This window comes from Podarcis melisellensis, assembly GCF_964234715.1.
Source record: "Podarcis melisellensis genome assembly, chromosome: 5".
Taxonomy (NCBI): domain Eukaryota; kingdom Metazoa; phylum Chordata; class Lepidosauria; order Squamata; family Lacertidae; genus Podarcis; species Podarcis melisellensis.
In genome coordinates this window covers 93,735,781-93,756,362 of record NC_138537.1, presented here as the reverse complement: position 1 = coordinate 93,756,362, position 20,582 = coordinate 93,735,781, and the positions used below count along the sequence as shown (strand labels likewise).

General features: G+C 43.9%; 2 protein-coding genes across 2 annotated transcripts in view; one reads left to right on the top strand and one right to left on the bottom strand.

Moving 5' to 3' along the window:
• FGF6 (fibroblast growth factor 6) overlaps positions 1 to 20,582 on the top strand; it is a 187,593-nt gene that overhangs the window by 35,114 nt on the left and 131,897 nt on the right. The window lies entirely within an intron of this gene.
• On the bottom strand, positions 361 to 19,313 carry NDUFA9 (NADH:ubiquinone oxidoreductase subunit A9). The gene is made up of 11 exons (XM_081911834.1): positions 19,180 to 19,313; positions 17,133 to 17,297; positions 14,334 to 14,431; positions 14,088 to 14,179; positions 10,501 to 10,642; positions 9,240 to 9,342; positions 7,162 to 7,229; positions 6,942 to 7,018; positions 5,353 to 5,448; positions 2,394 to 2,460; positions 361 to 632 (listed from the first exon to the last, which is right to left on the bottom strand). Exons 1-11 carry the CDS (start codon positions 19,241 to 19,243, stop codon positions 459 to 461), a joined length of 1,146 nt encoding a protein of 381 aa, XP_081767960.1. The 5' UTR covers positions 19,244 to 19,313; the 3' UTR covers positions 361 to 458.

Below are 20,582 nucleotides of genomic sequence, written 5' to 3'. Positions count from 1 at the left end.
GCAACCCAGCCTTGCTAATTCTGATACTGAAATCTGGAATTGCAGAATTCCACTGTATACAGGAGGCACAATGCCTTTGTCCTACACACTGACAAAACTGAGTAAAAACCACTACCACTCATGGTTAGGTATGTGAAAGAGAAATAAAAGGCAGCTTCATTTCTAAAGTATTGATCCTCTGTTGATCTGGAGCACTTAGCTCAGTATTTTTAACATTTCTGAAAGCAAGGGACACAGATCCAATAGATACATACTCTTGAGCAGGGGTCTGGTACCCTCATTACGAAAATCTACAAAGGGACAATAAAGAATTTTCTTGGCATATCGTACTCCTGAATAAAACAATTGACACCAGTATCATAAAGGTTACATGATTTATATAGGGTTTTAGCTTTGTATGTACAGATTTCTTCAGAAATGAGTGCAGTGTAACCAGTCTGAAAAGCTCTCAAAGTAGATTACATGTCGGTAACAGGCTTGGCTATTTTTGCTTCCTCAAGCTCAGCTTCCAGCCAGCGGAATGTGCGATGGCGACGCAGGACTTCAATTGCTTTCTGTTCTATGGGAGTTGGGACAATACCCAAGTCCTCCAAGCCAGGAAGATCAGGGAACTTCATGTCTGTGGTATGGAACTTCAAACAAACAAACAAAGAAGAAATGAGTGAACAGTGAGCCATCTTATAAATCCATCTCTCACAAGCTGCATCTTTACAAATCAAGTATGCAATATTATATCTTATTTTTTGGGTGGTTCTTTGATTCCAAAGAGTTCGTTAAGAGTTTCACACGAAACGGTCTGAAATAAAAGTTAACTTCGGCTACAAAATATACAATTAGATTTTCCCTATTTTAACATCTATCTCTTATACCTGGTCAGAGAAAATAATATTTATTGAGTGTATTACCAAAGGACAGTTTGGATTCTATTTTCCTATCTGTGATTAGACTAGAGTCACAATTGTGAGAACTTTGTGTCTGGATTTAAGCTCCTACACAGCAGAAGACATACCTATGGCTCTTTGCAAAGTTTCCACATTTTGCATTTGTCATATGCAACACCCACCCACTCTTATTGTGGGTTTGCAAACAATAACTTCTAGGGAATACCTGATCTCCGATGGACCCACCACCAGAAAGATGCATCCTGCTTATTAATAAAAAAGGGAAGGGTAACGGGAGATGAAGCCTTTAGAACTACAGTTTCTAAAGACTAGAAAACAAGAAAGAAGCAGGAAAGAAAACTGCACTAAAGGGGAGGGGGAAACAGCAACTCTTTAGGACCCCAGGGATTCCTCTTGTCTGGCGTCCAAACAATTCTCTTGCCAATCACAGCTCTGACATTGCTCACTGGCTAAAACACCAAAAGGTGGGAGCAGCCAGGCAGATTCATCCCACAGTAATTGCTTAGAACGGTGTTTTACACATATGCTTTCTAACATTTTCTCTAGGATGTTAAATACTCTTTTAAAATGAAAGCTCAGAGTCAAGGCTCCTGCTAGCTTTGAATCTGGTACATCTGTACCCCCTGCATCTACCTCTTGGCAGTCTTGAATGGACTCAACAGTCTGGAGCCGTCTTTCCCAACCTAAAGATCTCCAGATGTTTTGGACACCAAGCATTCCTGACTGTTTTTCATTATGGCTGGATTGTAAACAGAAACATCTGGAGGGCATCACATTTAGGGGGGCTAGTCTGAAAAAAGAGTACCTCTGCTTCCCCGCTCTCTACAAATAAGAAGTCTGCTTCAAGTAAGGCACATTTCAAGATTTAATTCATGGGTAGGCAAACTAGGGGCTGGATCCAGCCCAATCGCCTTCTAAGCGTGTTTTTACATGAGTAGAATGAGTCCTTTTATTTCAAATGCATCTCAGGGTTATTTGTGGGGCCTGCCTGGTGTTTTTACATGAGCTGAATGTGTCCTTTTATTTAAAACGCATCTCAGGGTTATTTGTGGGGCATAGGAATTTGTTCATATTGCCCCCCCCCCAAAAAAAATATATAGTCTGGCCCCCCATAAGGTCTGAGGAACAATGGATGGGCCCCCTGCTGAAAAAGTTTGCTGACCCCTGATAATTGATATGTTGCAACTCAAAAGCTAAACACTGATTCCATCCCATTAATAAAATAAAAAACTACATACGTATGTAATGTTAAGAATGCATTCAACCCTAAAAATAACACTGAGAAAGAACACACACAGATAAACTTGTTCTGTATTCATATATATAGAGAGAGAGAGAGAGAGAGAGAGAGAGAGAGAGAGAGAGAGAGAGAGTTCTTATATTGATTATCATTCAGATATTTTGTATTAATTGCATTCTGTTCCATTCTTAGCCACCTTAGGATTCGCAGGTGATAAGCAATAAATGAGATGAAAATGAAGGCAATCTTACCCGATCCACTTTGTCCCTTGTTATCCATGGCTCAAAAGGACTTATCTCAAAAAATCTTGCAAATAAGCTGTAATTCAAAGTGCCACAATAATTAACACCATGGCTGAACATAGGCAATGATCTAACTGCTCTTGTCTCAAATAAACTAGTGAAATTTCACTCGCTTCGAATTGCTCCACCAGACAAAACAGACTACTTTGTATTTATTAATTCTATCAACCAAAGTAAAAGTAACTGTTGAAAGGAAAAGTTAACTGAAGCCACAAGAAGTGCTGAGAGAACTGAGCTGAGCTTGGAGAGGACGGGACCGTAGCGACTTATGAGCAGAATTTGGCAATTCCCTTAATAACGTTCATTATTTGAAACCTGAAAATGTTGTAATGGTAATTTCTCTTCTGCAAGTCTCATGGAGGGCATCCATCGTGTTTGAGATGGTACCTTTGGAGTACATATAAGGTAAAGGGACCCCTGACCATTAGGTCCAGTCATGGCCGACTCTGTGGTTGCGGCGCTCATCTTGCTTTATTGGCCGAGGAAGCCAGCGTTTGTCCGCAGACAGCTTCCGGGTCATGTGGCCAGCATGAGTAAGCCGCTTTTGGCGAACCAGAGCAGCGCACGGAAATGCTGTTTACCTTCCCGCTGGAGTGGTACCTATTTATCTACTTGCACTTTGACGTGCTTTCGAACTGCTAGGTGGGCAGGAGCAGGGACCGAGCAATGGGAGCTCACCCCATCGCGGGGATTCGAACCGCTGACCTTCCGATCGGCAAGCCCTAGGCTCTGTGGTTTAACCCACAGCGCCACCCACGTCCCTGGGAGTACATATGGACAGGGCCAATTCCAGACGACTTCACCAGGTGGGATGACAGATAAGGGATGAAGGATTATGAAGGATATGATTTGGGTCTGCTGCCCTTCCTGAGCTTATTATTAGAGTGGTCCTTGAATCCACGTCTGCTCTTTACTGGATGAGACCTGTCACAAGGCCCCCAATTTCCATTGATGGAAAGGACTTCCTGGACCTGCTAAGTCATCAAGTATCTTGTGGCTACAGCATAACCTAGGTGAGGGCCTCATACCCAGAAAGATCAGGCCAAGGAATGAAGGAGGAAAGCCATGGCCAGGGTTCAAGGCACCTTCCCTAGGACGCCAAATGCCCTGTAGGGGCCTCTGGAGAAAGTCCCTTTTTAAAATGATGGGGAGGGGGACTATTTCTTCTCAAAACGCATTACGGTTCCCTCAGTGCGAGAAGTGAGGTTACCAGCAACCAGGCAGAGGGCCTTCTCGGTAGTGGCGCCTGCCCTGTCAAACACCCTCCCATCAGATGTCAAGGAAATAAACAACTATCTGACTTTTAGAAGACATCTGAAGGCAGCCCTGTTTAGGGAAGTTTTTAATGTTTCTTGTTTTATTGTATTTTTAATATTCTGTTGAGAGCCTCCCAGAGTGGCTGGGGAAACCCAGCCAGATGGGCGGGGTATAAATTATTATTATTATTATTATTATTATTATTATTATTATTATTATTATTATCCAGTTAAAAGCTGTCCTGAGAGCATTTTTGTTGCCAGTTCAAAGGTCCCAAAACAGAGCTACAGTAAGGGGGGGAAAGTATTTGATCTGTGGAGGGAGCTGAAGGTTCGAGTAGCTACACATCAGCCTCGAAATCTTACTGACTTGGAGAGGATCTGCAAAGAGGAGTGGGACAAAATACCTCCTGAGATGTGCGCAAACCTGGTGGCCACCTACAAGAAACATCTGACCTCTTTAATTGCCAACAAGGGTTTTGCCCCCAAGTACTAAGTCATCTTTTGCAATGGCATCAAATACTTATTTCACTCATTATAATTATAATCTTTGACTTTTGTCTTCTGGGTTTATGGGGGTTATTTTCCTGTTGTTATTCTGTCTCTCAGAGCTACAATAAACCTACCATTAAAATTACGTACTGGTCATTACTTCGTCAGACGGCAAACGGGCAAATTTAGTAGGGGATCAAATACTTTCCCCCCTCGCTGTACATGCTCTGGCTTAGGGCTCTCTTCACCTTGAGTGACGGAAGGCAGACAGATTCTGTTGGCACATATTTCTAATGCCACCTCCCTAACTCAACATTCAGGCTGCAGAACCTGAGCCCAGACTGATTACAGCTCAAGCTACACATGACACCTAATGACGTCCAGTTCTCCTCACTCCCAAAAGCAATCATACAGCAATTGCAATCAAATTGACAGAGATAGTAAATACAGTGGTGCCTCGCAAGACGAAATTAATTCGTTCCGCAAGTTTTTTCTTCTTGCGAGTTTTTCGTCTTGCGAAGCACGGTTTCCCATAGGAATGCATTGTAAATCAATCAATGCATTCCTATGGAGACTGTCCGGGGACAGAGGGGAAGCGCCGCGCGCCTTCCCCTCTGTCCCTGGACCTGTTTTAAAGCAAGGGGCAGCGGGGAGAAGATCGCTTCTCCCCGTTGCCGCCCCTTGCTTCAAAAGAGGTCCGGGGACAGCGGGGAAGACACGCTGCGCTTCCCCGCTATCCCCGTTGCTTGCGGGGCAAGCTTCGTTTTGCGAAGCAAGCCCATAGGGAAATGCGTCTTGCGAAGCGGCTAAGAAAACGAAAAACTCCTTCATCTAGCGAGTTTTTCGTCTTCCGAGGCGTTCGTCTTGCGGGGTACCACTGTAGAGAAGAGAGATGTCTTAAGTTTTTCTTCTCTGCCAGTCATCTACCTCCCAAAAACATTCCCCATCCCCAAACTACTTTGGGCTTGTGGAGAGAAACAGAGGTACCATCTCTTGCGTTCCCGCCACAATCCAGGCCTAGTCCCCCGATGAAGAATGCAGCCTGCACACCTGCTTTCAATGGCAGAGATGAACAGATCTGTGTGAGCACACAAGGGAAAAAACCAAACAGGTAGTTGGAGCCTCAGAGGTAACAACTTATTAAACATATTAAGACTTACTGATAGAGAGGACGGGGCATAGGATACGGAAAGAAATTTCTGTGGAGTACTGAATAAGCATACTCTACGAGGTCGTGAAGGAGGTATCTGTTAGGGCTGCAAAGAAACAGACATTAAGTGTAAATTTGAGAAAGAGGCCTTGGTCTAAAATGGGGTGCTGGTACCACCAGGAAGGACGTGTGACAGCCTTTGTTTTAGCCATGGTGATCACTGGTAATGAGCAGCGTTCACCAACCCCTCCCCCCAAACCTTAATTATGTACTGTCACAAAGGTTGCACACCAATCTCTGCCAAGTGGTAGCAAGGGGGTTCCAGGTGGTCATGTTTCCATAGGGAATCAAGACGCAGCGAAGATGCTGCGTCTTTAAGAAATACGATTTATTTTACACATACAGTGGTACCTTGGTTCTCAAACTTCTCACAACTAACACAATATTCTTGTAAAATCATGCAGACATTAAGGGTATAATAAAATTAGGAGTTCAGGTATGTGAATAGGGAAAAGAGCATTCTCCCCAAATGCTTACACAACTGCCTTTTGAAACTGCAATTTATGGAAAGCAGCTACTGGCTGATGTCCAATAAAAGAAGGTATCTGTAGTGAACACAAACCATCTACCGTATTTTTCTTCTCATAGGACGCTCTGTCCCATAGGACACACCTACTTTTTTGGGGGGGGGGGGAAATAAAGGAAAAAACCAGGTCGGGGAACAGTGGGATGGCGGCGCTGCGCCTCCCCGCTGTCCCCCGAGCTTGTGGGGCTGGCCGATGTCTGCCCGGCGCGAGGGGCGCTCTGCTTCAGGGTGCCCCACGCGCCGGGCAGCAGGCTGCTATCCGCAGCGTGGGGAGCCCTGCGGGGAACTCCTGCAGGGCTCCCCACGCTGCGGGTGTCTGTCCGGCACGCGGGGCGCTCTGCTTCAGGGTGCCCCCCGCGCTGGGCTGCAGGCTGCTATCCGCAGCGTGGAGAGCCCTGCGGGGAACTCCTGCAGGGCTCCCCACGCTGCGGGTGTCTGTCCAGCGCGCGGGGTGCTCTGCTTCAGGGCGCCCCGTGCTCCGCGCTGCAGGCTACCGCCTGCAAGCCTTGCGCGCCCGGAGGGAGTTCCCCTCGGTGCGCAAGGCTTGCCAACACCTGCACGAAGCGCGGGGCGTCCTCCAAAGGGCGCCCCGTGCTCCGCGCTGCAGGCTGCCGCCCGCAAGCCTTGCGCTCCCGGGGGGAGATCCCCCGGGTGCGCAAGGCTTGGTGATACCTGCGCGAAGCACAGGGCGTCCTCCGGAGGGCGTTCTGCCGCCCACAAGCCTTGCGCGCCCGGGGGGGAGTTCCTATAGGGCGAAAAATACGGTAAATCAGGCTCCCTCAAACTCGTCCCTCCAGATGTTTTTTGGCCTACAACTCCCATGATCCCTAGCTAGCAGGACCAGCGGTCAGGGATAGTGGGAATTGTAGTCTCAAAACATCTGGAGGGCGAGGTTGAGGAAGCCTGATCTAAATCCACTGCAAGAGTTTTAAAAAAACAACAGGGGGCCGGGAAATGCCTGTAGTGATTTAAGGTGGTCTGAGTAAAAATAATAATAGTAACCAACAACCTACCCAGTCAGTGCATAGGTTTTTCCTTTTGAATCGGGGTCCTTAATAGCACTAATTATAGCCTTTGCTACATCAACAACCTATGGGATAATATTTAAGAAAAATTAGCATATATTTTAAAGTTACCTTTTTTAAAGCAAGGTCAAAAAGGTAATGAAATATATACAAAAGGAAAAGAGGTATGAAATATGTATCATAAAATGTATTTTCCAACAATACTTACATATATAGGCTGCTTCACAGTTTTCTTGCCCATAGCAATCATAGGCACGCCCCAGAACCAGCGCATGTCTGAATGAAGAGAGATAAATTACTGGAGGATAGAAGTGAGGCTGTTAGATATCAAAGAGCAATTAACAACAGTACTGGAAAGTAAAGATCTCAAATGCACCTGAAGGTGACAGAATTGCCTGCACGAATCTCCTGCATCTGCCCCAAGAAAATGTAAACGCTTTAACTGAGGATGCTCAAAACTTTCAGCAAGCTGAAGCTCACTCTTTGGATACCAGCTACTAGATTTGACAATTGAACATTATTGTTTAAAAACGTTATGCCAATGCAGTGGAGTGGCAGGAGAGACTGATCTATGAAGCTGGAAATCCCTGGTTCAAATCTTGTCTCTGCCATGAACATGCAAGTGGCCTCAGGCAAGTCATTCATTCCTAGCTCCATTTCCCATCTCTACTATGGGTATAATCTGTTATACGGGTTGCTGAGATAGCACTGATCACTTAAAAAGGAGTAAATAATAATAATAATAACAATAATAATTTTATTTATACCCCGCCCAGGAAGAGGGAGCTGGCATTTGTCCACAGACAGCTTCCGGGTCATGTGGTCAGCATGACTAAGCCGCTTCTGGCGAACCAGAGTAGCGCACGGAAACGCCATTTACCTTCCCGCCGGAGTGGTACCTATTTATCTACTTGCACTTTGACGTGCTTTCAAACTGCTAGGTGGTAAGAACAGCTAGGTAAAGAAACATAATAAACCCATCAAAAAATTATGGTCATGTTGCCCCAAAACTGCATACTCATAAGGAAACTATCAATAGGAAGCATTTGTTCAGTTTATTTCCTTACTACAACTACATGCTTCACTCATTGTAATAATCTGCATCTGTTGTTAATATTTGTAATGAAAATGACTGGCATATATTCGTATAGTACAATATAAAATACAAAAGGGTTAAAAGACCCATTTTCTAAAAAACACCTTCAATTTCAGAGGTCATCATGTTCAACATTTTAACAGTGTTTCCCAAACTTGGGTTTCCAGCTGTTTTTGGACTACAAGTCCCATCATGAGCAGTGGTCAGGGATGATGGGAACTGTAGTCTGAAAAAACAGCTAAGAGTCCCAAGACTGGGAAGCACTGTTCTAGAAGCTGAATTTGGAATCTTTTGCCAAATTCTGACTGTCTGAAATTCCATTTTGCCTGGGCTCAAGGAAATCTAAATTCAATTTCTAGAGTAAATAATGCAAGCAATTCTAATGGGTATAAGTGCGGGGGGGGGAGGGGGGAGATCTAATAGAGAGGAACTCAGGAATAGGATTTCATTTTAAAAAATTAAAAATAAACCAAGCAAACATCTTCAGGAAGTTATACATATTCTGTACTGGCTTAGCATACTTTACACTCACAATGCTAAACTTAAGTTTCAGAAACAGATAGGATTTTCTGGTGGGCTGGAGTGAAATTAGTTCACTTAGCTATGCAAAGCCCATGCAAGACAATTGGGATTCTGCTATTTACAGGAAAGCTCATCTGTTGGCCCATGAATACAACACATTTCCCATGGAATAAAAGGTACAGTAGGCTAAAATCCGAACAGATTCTTTCCTGGCACCATAACAAGTTGCTAAGATCTGAAGCAAAAGCTCAAGGAGGATTGCTGAATAGATTTGAATAAGATCTTAATAAAGATTTTCACAATTATTCTACAATTCTAATTACCGTATTTTTCGCTCTATAAGACGCACCAGACCACAAGACGCACCTAGTTTTTGGAGGAGGAAAACAAGAAAAAAAAATATTCTGAATCTCAGAAGCCAGAAGAGCAAGAGGGATCGCTGTGCAGTGAAAGCAGCAATCCCTCTTGCTGTTCTGGCTTCTGGGGCAGCTGCGCAGCCTGCATTCGCTCCATAAGACGCACACACATTTCCCCTTACTTTTTAGGAGGGAAAAAGTGAGTCTTATAGAGCAAAAAATACGTACAAATGCAGTGTACTTGCATCCCTTGCTCTCTGATATTACTTTCTCCCAAGGAAACAAGTTTTATGCTGCAAGGAGTGTACTTACTTGCATAATGGTTGAAAAACCTATCCTCTCTCCCGTACATTTCAGAAGGCTTCATAATGATGGCATCTGGAAATTCTTCCCTCACAACCTTCTCTCCAACGGCCTGCCATCAGGTCATTAGAAAGTGATTAAGTTCAAGATGCACAGTACTATGAAACTATAATAAAATTTAGAGATACCCTTCGGTTTCACATTGCATACACTTAGGCTCTTTAGCATAATTTAATTTAAAAAAAAAAATCCAGCCTAGGTTTACAAGAATATACAAATCTATATATTAACATATGGCAATGTAACAGTATTTTTTCTTTTCTTTTTTCATTCTCATTTTCTTTTCTTTCATTCGTTCTTCCTCGTTCTCTCTTTTTATAAATGAAATTCTCTTAATAAAATATTATTATTAATAATAAAATGTTCCACTCTATCCGACAGAACACATATTTAGCACCATGAAATATGTAACCTAGGAAACACAAGAATTAGCAGCAAACAGAATGAAGTCCGTGCAGGCAGCAGGGTAACTACAATGAATGTAAAGACACAAAATCCATCAAAGGGCTTATCTACACTTCTGTTTGGGGATGCGGGTGGCGCTGTGGTCTAAACCACTGAGCCTAGGACTTGCCAATCAGAAGGTCGGCGGTTCGAATCCCCATGACGGGGCGAGCTCCTGTTGCTCGGTCCCTGCTCCTGCTCACCTAGCAGTTCGAAAGCACGTCAAATTGCAAGTAGATAAATAGGTACTGCTCTGGCAAGAAGGCAAACGGCGTTTCCGTGCGCTGCTCTGGTTCGCCAGAAGCAGCTTAGTCATGCTGGCCACATGACCCAGAAGCTTCCTCGGCCAGTAAAGCGAGATGAGCGCCGCAACCCCAGAGTCGGTCAGGACTGGACCTAATGGTCAGGGGTCCCTCTAGAAGAGGTTTTGGATTAGGAAATTCACTGAGTACCCTGAATCTACGTAATGACTACTTATGTGGAATATAGTGTCATATCTTAGCAACTAGAAAATCTCAGCAATAATTCTTGAAGAGTTTCTCACCCCAGAGGTTAAGAAGTCTCCATTCCTTACATCCCCTCAAGTCTTTTTGTCACTCTTTTCCTTGTCGAAACTGAAACAGCAACTATTGAGGGACCAGCAGGATTTAAATATACCTAATTCATATTTCGGCTTCCTATTGGGACCATTTTGGGGTTTTTTGCACAGAATACCCTGAATATGGAATTGCAAAACACCAACATCTAAAAACAAACACAAACTTACTTTATTTCTAAGGTACTTTGAAGGACTTTTCATGTCTGCATTCAGATGAGAAACGTGAACCAAAGTTTCTATCCCAGCTTCCTTTGAGAGCTGAGCAATTTCCCTGGGAATATTAACAAAGACGTCTTCATACTTAAAGTTTCTGGAATAAAGCATAAAGAACAGAATAAAAACCAAGCTCCTTCCAAAATTTAGCAGGTCATCATATCACAGTCTTGATATCCCTCGTATTTACGGGACCACCTCTCCTGGTATGCCCTGCAGAGGACTTTTAGGTCCATGAATAACCATAGTTTAGAGGTCCCGGGCCCTAAGGAAGTCAGACTATCCTCCACCAGGGCCAGGGCCTTCTCAGTGATGGCTCCGACCTGGTGGAATGCTCAGTCCCATGAGACTAGGGCCCTTCAGGATTTAACCTCCTTCTGTCAGGCCTATAAGACAGAGCTAGTCGACCTGGCCTTTAATTTGAATTCAGCCTGATCTTTTATTTCCCTTCCCTTCTCTCCCCTCCCCGTCCCCTTTTATGAAGATTACCCGCTCTGAGACACCACAGCTAATTCTCTCTTGGCCTCCTCCCTGGCCCAAGTAGGACTAATTCAGCCAGCTAGCCCTGGTGATTATCTAATGCTTATTAGATGGATTTCCCCTAAACTGATTTCTGAACTTTGAATTTTGTTATTCATGTTTTTATACTGTATTTTATGCTGCTTTTACAATTAAGTGTTTTAAATTTGTTGTTAGCTGCCCTGAGCCTGGTTTTTGAACCAGGAAGGGTGGGGTATAAATAAAAAAAATACTGATTGATTGATTGATTGATTGATTGATGGTGAAGCAGAGTGTCTAAGGGTGCAATCCTAAAGGAGTACAAAACCCCACAACTTACCAGGTAGCTTAAGGTAACTCAGTCTCTTTCAGCAACAACCATGTGTGATTTGTGCAGCTGTTTTTGTTTGCTTTGCTCATTATGGCAAGTGTCCCACTGCCCTCTTGTGACCACGACAAACCTCAGCTTTCTTCTCAAAGTCAGTAGCTGGTCTTTAATTGCACAATTGGGGGATTACCTGGGGGTTATCCTCGCTGCGAGATCACATTCACCCAGTGCTATACCAGCTGCACTGGCTCCCGGTGGGGTACAGGATCAGGTTTAAGGTGCTGGTTTTAACCTTTAAAGCCCTATACAGCCTAGGACCCTCATACCTACGGGACCGCCTCTCCTGGTATGTCCCACAGAGGAACTTACGGTCTTCAAACAAAAACATACTAAAGGTCCCAGGCCACAGAGAGGTTAGGCTGGCCTCAACTAGAGCCAGGGCTTTTTTGGCTGTGGCTCCAATCTGGTGGAATGCTCTGTCAAAAGAGACTAGGGCCCTGCAGGACTTGACATCTTTCCGCAGGGCCTGCAAGACAGAGCTGTTCCACCAGGCCTTTGGCCAGGGCACAGCCTGTCTCCCTCCTTTGGTAATCTTCACAGAACTTTAGCCTAATGGTTGCCATCAATTTGATTTGAATTAATTTTATAATGAAATGATTTTAGAATGTTGTACTATTTTATTGTTGTTAGCCGCCCTGAGCCCGGCTTCGGCTGGGGAGGGTGGGATATAAATTTAAAAATATATTATTATTATTATTATTATTATTATTATTATTATTATTATTATTATATCTGGCTGCAACTCAGCAGCACAGGGCCAAACCAGAAAATCAGCTGTTACCCTTTCTTACCAAAGGCAGCCAAAAATTGTGAGCCGTTGAAAAATGAAGACAAGATATACTGAAAAGGCCTTCCAGGGCTGTTGCAAACAGCACAGAGGTAATAGGCATGAGATGCTTTGAACACCTGACAGATCCCAGTCCCTCAACATGGCAGAAAGATGGCACCATCTCTGAAGTTGAGAGAGTACTAAAGAATGAGTCCTAAAAAACAACAGCAAACAGAAAACCACCCACCCCTCCTTCACTTTCCACTATGCTGGCACCGGTCTGGTAGGCCACGGGATACACAGGTTTATTTATAATAATAATATTATAATAATTTAGTATTTATACTCCGCCCATCCAGCTGGGTTTCCCCAGCCACTCTGGGTGGCTTCCAACAGAATATTAAACAGAATAAAACTTCAAACATTAAAAACTTCCCTAAAAACACCCTTCAGATATCTTTTTAAAGTCATAGTTGTTTATTTCCTTGATATCTGATGGGAGGGCATTCCACAAGGCAGGTGCCACCACCAAGAAGGCCCTCTGCCTCTACTTCTGGTCCCCCCCCCCCTTTTGGACTTTTGGCTGGTTCCTAGATCTGGTTTACAGATTTCCACAGATACAGCAGTTTCTTTCATGCGCAAAAAATGAAGGAATCTGAGCAGACAAGAAGGTATGAGAACTGTACATGCTTACAGTATACAGTGGTGCCCCGCAAGACGAACAAAAAACCCGCTAGACGAAAGGGTTTTTCCGTTTTGGAGGCGCTTCGCAAAACGAATTTCCCTGTGGGGTTGCTTCACAAGACGAAAAAATCTTGCGTCCCCCGGCGTTGTTTTTTTTGCTTTTTTTGCCCTTTTCCTAAGCTGCTAAACCGCTTATCAGCTGTTCCGCTGATAAGCCGCTTAACAGCTGATCACTGGAAGCCGCTTGACAGCTCTAGCACTAATCCGCTAAGCTGTCAATGGGCTTGCTTTGCAAGACGAGAAAACCGCTAGACGAAGAGAATCGCGGAATGGATTAATTTCGTCTAGCGAGGCACCACTGTACAGGGTTGTAATTGCCTAATGCTGCCAATTTTTGTGTTTGAGAGAGGAAAGGGGCAGCTAAAGTCTTTTAAGTTTTGCCTCAAGAAGTACATCGCTCATTTTAGACTTTGTAAGTGTGTGACAGTTTTCTATTCAAAAACATCTGTGCCAGGGGAATAAACTTTCCTCGTGCTTCCCCCCTGGGTCTTCGTTTCGCCAGGTTGCATCCACAAAGAACATGTAAGGCATAAGAAACAGGTCTTTTCTTTGGGAAAAAATCAGATTGGCTCCTAAAACCTCATATGGTTTTAGTTTTCTCTTTCTAGAAGAAAAAATTATGATACAGTGGTACCTCTGGTTGCAAATGGGATCCGTTCTGGAGGCCCATTCGCAACATGAAAAGAGCGCAACCCACACCTGTGCGTCTGCACACGTTATGATTCACCACTTCTGCACATGCGCGTGACGTCATTTTGCGCTTCTGCGCATGCGGCGAAACCCGGAAGTAAACCTTTCCGGTACTTCCAGGTCACCGCGGGACTTAACCTGAAAGAACATAACATGATGGAAACTCAAGGCAGTAGAAACATAAGATGATTGGAACCCCACTGAACTTGAAGCATGGGAAGCCCCGACAAAAATTTATAATTTGGCAAAATATTTGGACAATATGATATGTATTTGTATAATTTGGAATACTTAATGTGATTTGATTGGATTGTTAAAATGGAAAATTTAATAAACATTAATTTTTCAAAAAGAAAAGAAAGAAAGAACATAACATGAAGCGGACGTAACATGAGGTATGACTGTAACTATCTTCAGTCTACGTGACCTCAATCTATCCAAGAAGAAAGTTACCTTGTTTCCCACTCTTTGCCAACAAGATTGATGACGACATTGCTGTGCTCAAGAGCTCTTCGGGTAGAATCTTTGTCACGCGGATCCCATTCCTGATAGCCACAGCACAAATTAAGAGAGAAATGAAATAAATGTACAAAAAGCCTTTCAGGAAGATGTTATTTATGGCCCATACCAAACTTTCAACTATTTAGCAAGTGAAGCTAGCCAATCATGAACCAGACTGGATTATTACAAAGAGCATACCATGAACAGGAGCTGTCCCAGGTCACCCATGGGTCGAAGGTACATGACGTCATAAGGCTCACAGCGATATGGGACAATGACTTGGGAGCCGATACGCCCTAAAATTAGAAAGGGGTTTTAAAAGGAGAACTAGGGCATGATATTAATTGAGGAAGTTCTATTTTAGGCACTCGGAAAACATCAATGCTTGGCTATATAACTCTACCTGCTGTAATCAATACAATAACTTTAATTCTTTAACGGTGTTTTCAAAGGGGCTTCATGGAAGCCACAATCCTAACACTATATACCGTACAGCAGGGGTCAGCAAACTTTTTCAGCAGGGGGCCGGTCCAATGTCCCTCAGACCTTGTGGGGGGCCGGACTATATTTTGGGGGGGGGGGGAAATGAACAAATTCCTATGCTTCACAAATAACCCAGAGATGCATTTTAAATAAAAGGTGGCTTAAAAAGAGAGAAAGGACTAATCTGTCTATGATCACATTGGTCACTCTTGCTAAAATCCTATGTTTATAGAAGCAGAATCTATTTGAATGGATGGTGTATTGTAACGACACAGGAAAGCCAAATATGAGCAAATATGGAACAGGGCTCTCCGATTTGCTTGCTGCTGCAATCCCTTTCACACACACCCCCAAACAAAAAATGCTGTTATCGGGTAAGAGAAGGGGTACAGCAGTCTGCAGGGAACAGGATTGATTAGCAAAAAATGGGCAACGCTTAAGCAACTAATGCAAGGTCACCTGGAGATCCAGGCTGGACTACTGAACTAAATGGACACAGCAAATACTATTATGATTTTGTATGGGGAAACTTTCTCAAGAGTCCTTCCCTATCGTCCCTTTCTAATGGGAAACAGCTGCTTGGGTTCTTGTCCTTCCTTGCCTGCCGACCACATATGAATTATTTCTTTAAAAAATAATTAGAAATAGTATCTGAAGAAGTGTGCATGCACACAAAAGCTTATACCCAGAACAAACTTAGTTGGTCTCTAAGGTGCTGCTGGACAATTTTTAAAATTTTCTTTAGAAAAGTGTGCTTATTCACATCAAAGGAGCAGTTTGTTAACATAACCGGTATTACTCTATAACAGGGGCAGCAAACTTTTTCAGTAAGGGGCCGGTCCACTGTCCCTCAGACCTTGTGGGGGACAGGACTATATTTTTGAAAAAAAATTATGAACAAATTCCTATGCTTCACAAATAACCCAGAGATGCATTTTAAATAAAAGGACACATTCTATTCATGTAAAAACATGCTGATTCCCGGACCATCCGTGGGCCACATTTGGAAGGCAATTGGGCCAGATCCGGCCCCTGGGCATTAGTTTGCCTACCCATGCCCTACAGACATTTTAATTTTGGTTTCACAGCTTCCCACAACACAGCAAGCTACCCTGGAAACTGGGGAAAATTTCAAAAGGGAACAGGGGAAAGGAGTGGCTGGATCTACTTGATTGATTGACCTACTTAAAATGCTAGTCGGTTTTAAAGAGGCTTTGTGATGAGAAAGGGTATTGTAAAAGAAAACGAGAAGAAAGGATATTATTAACCGGCAATATATTATAAAGGAAATGCGTAATAAATATAAAATATGAGGATTGTGGGAGGAGCTGGTGGAAGTCAAAAATTTGTAATTTGGCAAATATGGTAATGTTTGAATAATTTGTAAAAGAGAAATTTGTAAAAAAAATTAATAATAATAATAATGTTTTTAAAAGTCTGTTCCCCTGCTGGGAGTAACTCAAGTTCTTGAACACACTTAAAAGATGTCAGTTGCAAAACCAACATGGTGTTATTGGTTTTGGGGTGGGTGTAAATTAATAAATGGTAGGATTTTGATTGTTTGATTATTATTAATGCAGAGGCATTAACATGACAAAAGGTTTGATGGCCCATTTTAGAGGTATCTTGGGCCTGCAGGGACAGAGGTTGCCAAGGTGATGGGTGTGTAAGAGAAAGGTAACAAGAAAAGTGTATTTAGCAAGGTGTGCAAGGAAGAAGATGGGGGAATAGAGACAGAGACCCATCTTGGGCAAGCTGGAAAAGATGCCTTGGACTCCAGAGCTGCGCTGCTGTGGAGAACAATACCGTGCTGGAAGATCTGTACTCCCTCTAGACTGAATGTGTAAATATGTGAATAAATCGTATTCACGATATCTTGATTCTCAAAAACCCCCCACAGATCCTGGGTGAGTGATCCCCCTGGAATCTTGCCACAGCTTGGCAGAGATTGAAGGTGGTATTCAACCTTTGTAAGGGGGAGGGGGACCTTTAAGAGGTGAACTCAGAGAAGAAAATCCTCACTTAGTACAGGTGATAAAAGGGTTGAAAACTACCATCTTGAACCATCATGGCTCCTTGGGGATTTAGCCTGTTTCCCATCCCTATCTGCCACCAGCATCTTGACCGAAGGTCATTCATTTTTCATCGTACTTGAAATAGGTAACAGAAAGGAAAAAGAAGTTTGGTATTTAGGCACACAGTAACTATTGGGACATTTAGGGAACAGCAAGGCATGCAATCAGCTACAATGGGTTAAGACCTTCACATTTCAAATATGTGTAAGCAGTACAAGATGTTGAGTCCCAGGTCCCAAGGTCAAGCAAGAGTAGGAGGAAACGTAGACCTGCAGAGTTAGAAGGGACCCAAAAGGACATCCAGCCCAGCCCCTAAGCTTTGTGAACGTACACATTGGTTTACATCTTGCAAAAGACACTATGTCAGATTCATTTTCCTGTTAAACATCTCAAATTTAATTTTGGAGAAAATTTTGGAGAAAATTTTGGAGAAAATTACCCAGGCGATTGACGACGTATCGTCCCAGGAAGCCTGTAGCCCCAAAGACAGTAGCTGCAATGCCACTGACAGAGGAGCGCCCACTCCTTCCATGAGGAATCACCAAGTGATGAACTTGACGGTCTTGCTGGACAACAGGAAATGCAGCTGGAGAAGCACCATAGCCTAAAATACAAGAAAATGGAAGCAAAACGTGAATAATAATAATAATAATAATAATAATAATAATAATAATAATAATTTATTTATTCCCCGCCCATCTGGCTGGGTTTCCCCAGCCACTCTGGGCGGCTTCCAACAAAACACTAAAATACAATAACCTATTAAACGTTAAAAGCTTCCCTAAACAGGGCTGCCTTCAGATGTCTTCTAAAAGTTTGGTAGTTATTTTTCTCTTTGACATCTGATGGGAGGGTGTTCCACAGGGCAGGTGCCACTACCGAGAAGGCCCACCGCCTGGTTCCTGTAACTTGGCTTCTTCCAGCGAGGGAACCACCAGAAGGCCCTCGGCACTGGACCTCAGTGTCCGGGCAGAACGATGGAGGTGGAGACGCTCCTTCAGGTATATTGGACCAAGGCTGTTTAGGACTTTAAAGGTCAGCACCAACACTTTGAATTGTGCTCGGAAATGTACTGGGAGCCAATGTAGGTCTTTCAAGACCAGTGTTATATGGTTAAACCACAGAGCCTGGGACTTGCCGATCAGAAGGTCGGCGGTTCGAATCCCCGTGACGGAGTGAGCTCCCGTTGCTCGGTCCCAGCTCCTGCCAACCTAGCAGTTCGAAAGCACGTCAAAGTGCAAGTAGATGAATAGGTACCACTCCGACGGGAAGGTAAACGGCTTTTCCATGCACTGCTCTGGTTCACCAGAAGCGGCTTAGTCATGCTGGCCACATGACCCAGAAGCTGTATGCTAGCTCCCTTGGCCAATATAGTAAGATGAGCGCCGCAACCCCAAAGTCGGTCACGACTGGACCTAATGGTCAGGCGTCCCTTTACCTTTACATTACCTTCAGTAGCTTAGGGCCTCATCAAACCAAAACCCAGCCCTGCCTCTGAGACTGCCCAACTACCCTACCAGACACCGTTGAGGGAGTCTGGGAGGTTTTATTCGGATGAATAAAGCTGATAAACATGGGAAAGTTTGGGGGGGTGGTATGTGTACATGCACAGTGGTACCTCGGGTTAAGTACTTACAGTGGTGCCTCGCAAGACGAAATTAATCTGTTCCGTGAGGCTCTTCGTATAGCGGTTTTTTTGTCTTGCGAAGCAAGCCCATTGGCAGCTTAGTGGATTAGCGCTATTAGCGGTTTAGCGGCTTTTAGCAGATCAACTGATAAGTGGTTTAGCGGCTTAGGAAAAGGGGGGGAAAAGGGGAAAAACCCTGCAGGAACTCGCAAGACATTTTCGTCTTGCGATTCAAGCCCATAGGGAAATTCGTTTTGCGAAGCGCCTCCAGAACGGAAAACCCTTTCGTCTAGCGGGTTTTCCGTCTTGCGAGGCGTTCGTCTTGCAGGGCACCACTGTAATTCGTTCCGGAGGTCCGTACTTAACTTGAAACTGTTCTTAACCTGAAGCACCACTAATGGGGCCTCCTCCCACTCTGCCGCCATGCCGCCGGAGCACGATTTCTGTTCTCATCCTGAAGCAAAGTTCTTAACCCGAGGTACTATTTTTGGCTTAGCGGAGTCTGTAACCTGAAGCGTATGTAACCTGAAGCACCACTGTAAATAAAAAGAAGCGAGAAGCGGCTTTCGGGATTTTGCCACAGAGCCTTCCCTTGGAAAGGCTGCCTCTCGCCTAGCAGAGGGCAGGCGCCTGCCTCAGACTCCAGTGGCAGGGAGTTCCGAAGGGCAGGCGGAAAGCTCCCCAAAGAGGAGGCGCGTCGCCCAGGGGGGACCTCGCAGGCTCGCAGCGCCGCCGTGACCTTCCCGAAGGGCGGCCCCTCGGCGGCGAGGAGACCCCGCTCTCTCCCCCCTCCTCCCCCCGGCTACGAGGAGGGAGAGGAGGGAGGGACCCCCCCCAATTCGCTGCCCCCGCCTCTTACCCGCCCTCGGAGGAGTCAGGAGGGCCCTGCAGGGGAGCCGGGAGACCCGAGCGGAAGCCGCCATCTTGCCCCCGTCGCCTCGCCCCGCCCCGCGACGGGTGCCGCGCGAGGCCAATCGAGGAGCGATCGAAGGGAAACGGCCTCCCCGAAAGCGCGTCGGGCGGGGACGACAGAGCGCGCAGGAATTGATCTGCGGGTTTTCGACAGGGCGCGCGGGCGGGCGGGCGAATCTGTTTTCGGTTTTTTGTTGTTTTTTTGAATAAGGAATCTGGGTTAATTATTTTATATGAGGCACAGGTATCAAAGAAGGACCAGCATGCTGTTCTGTTTTGTTTTATTTTTATATTATTGTTGTGCATTTTTATCATTAAGGTATCTGATGCACGTGAATGATGTTAAGAGTAGCATTTCTGAAAATAAAAAAATGCAGAATACAGGACTATAAGGTGTTTCCTAACATTTTAATTGAATTTGAATCCAGTTTCAGAAGCGGGGGGGGGGGATCAAAGACTCCCTCGCCATCAGGACTTTCTAAATTATTTCCTTTCTACAAAAAAATGACAAAACCTAAAGTTACCCAAAATCAAAGGGAAGCCCTTAAGACATGAGCATCGTAGAAGATGAAATAAAATTAACAATTAAGCAGCATCCATCGCCAGGTGAAAATGACAGGTGAATTTGATAAATAAATAAAAACCCCTATATTAATATTTTGATTCCATATTTAGAACTACTTTTTTAATAATTACTGGAAGATGAACCTATTACAGGTGCCTGGTGGAAATCTAGAATAATATTACTTTTGAAATCAGGTAAATATCCCAGTTGTATGGATTGTTGTAATTAATCAAGATGTGGAAATTGGTTTTTAAAGTTTGACAGGTAGACCAAGTCATATAGCACCTAAGGTTATTAATTTGAATAATTAAATCAAGGCAGATAGCTGACTCTATAAGGGGAGCATTAAATATAATTAATCACTGCAGCACAGTGGTCCTTTCTATTCAAGCAACCAAAGCATTTAATAAAGTTAATTGAGATTTTCTTAAAAGCTTATTAAAATTTCAGAAATTTGGCCCCTAAAAAATTTAGGAATCATTAATCAACTTTAAAGCAACAATTTGGCTCATCTTCATATCAATGACAGGGATTGTAATATTTTTTTCAAATTGCAATGGTATTAAATAAAGCCTTATCTCCACTTTTATTTGCTTTTTATCTAGAACCTACTGCTGAACTATAAGAAATGACCCAGAAGTAGAAAATATCCAAATAAATCGCACACAACGCTGTATTTGAGTATTTGCTTATTCTTTTATTATTAACAAATCATGAACAATCAACAAAGTAATATATATCTTTGGTTTCGGATTTTGGCAGACGGTCGGGTCTTCAAATAAACT

Excerpts from the sequence above, each read along its gene's own strand:
- NDUFA9 (XM_081911834.1), bottom strand. The coding sequence starts at position 19,243 with ATGGCGGCTTCCGCTCGGGTCTCCCGGCTCCCCTGCAGGGCCCTCCTG. Across the intron at positions 7,019-7,161 it reads CTGTGAAGCAGCCTATATAT|GTTGTTGATGTAGCAAAGGC; the intron begins GTAAGTATTGTT and ends ATTATCCCATAG. Across the intron at positions 633-2,393 it reads CAAGGGACAAAGTGGATCGG|TTCCATACCACAGACATGAA; the intron begins GTAAGATTGCCT and ends GTTTGTTTGAAG.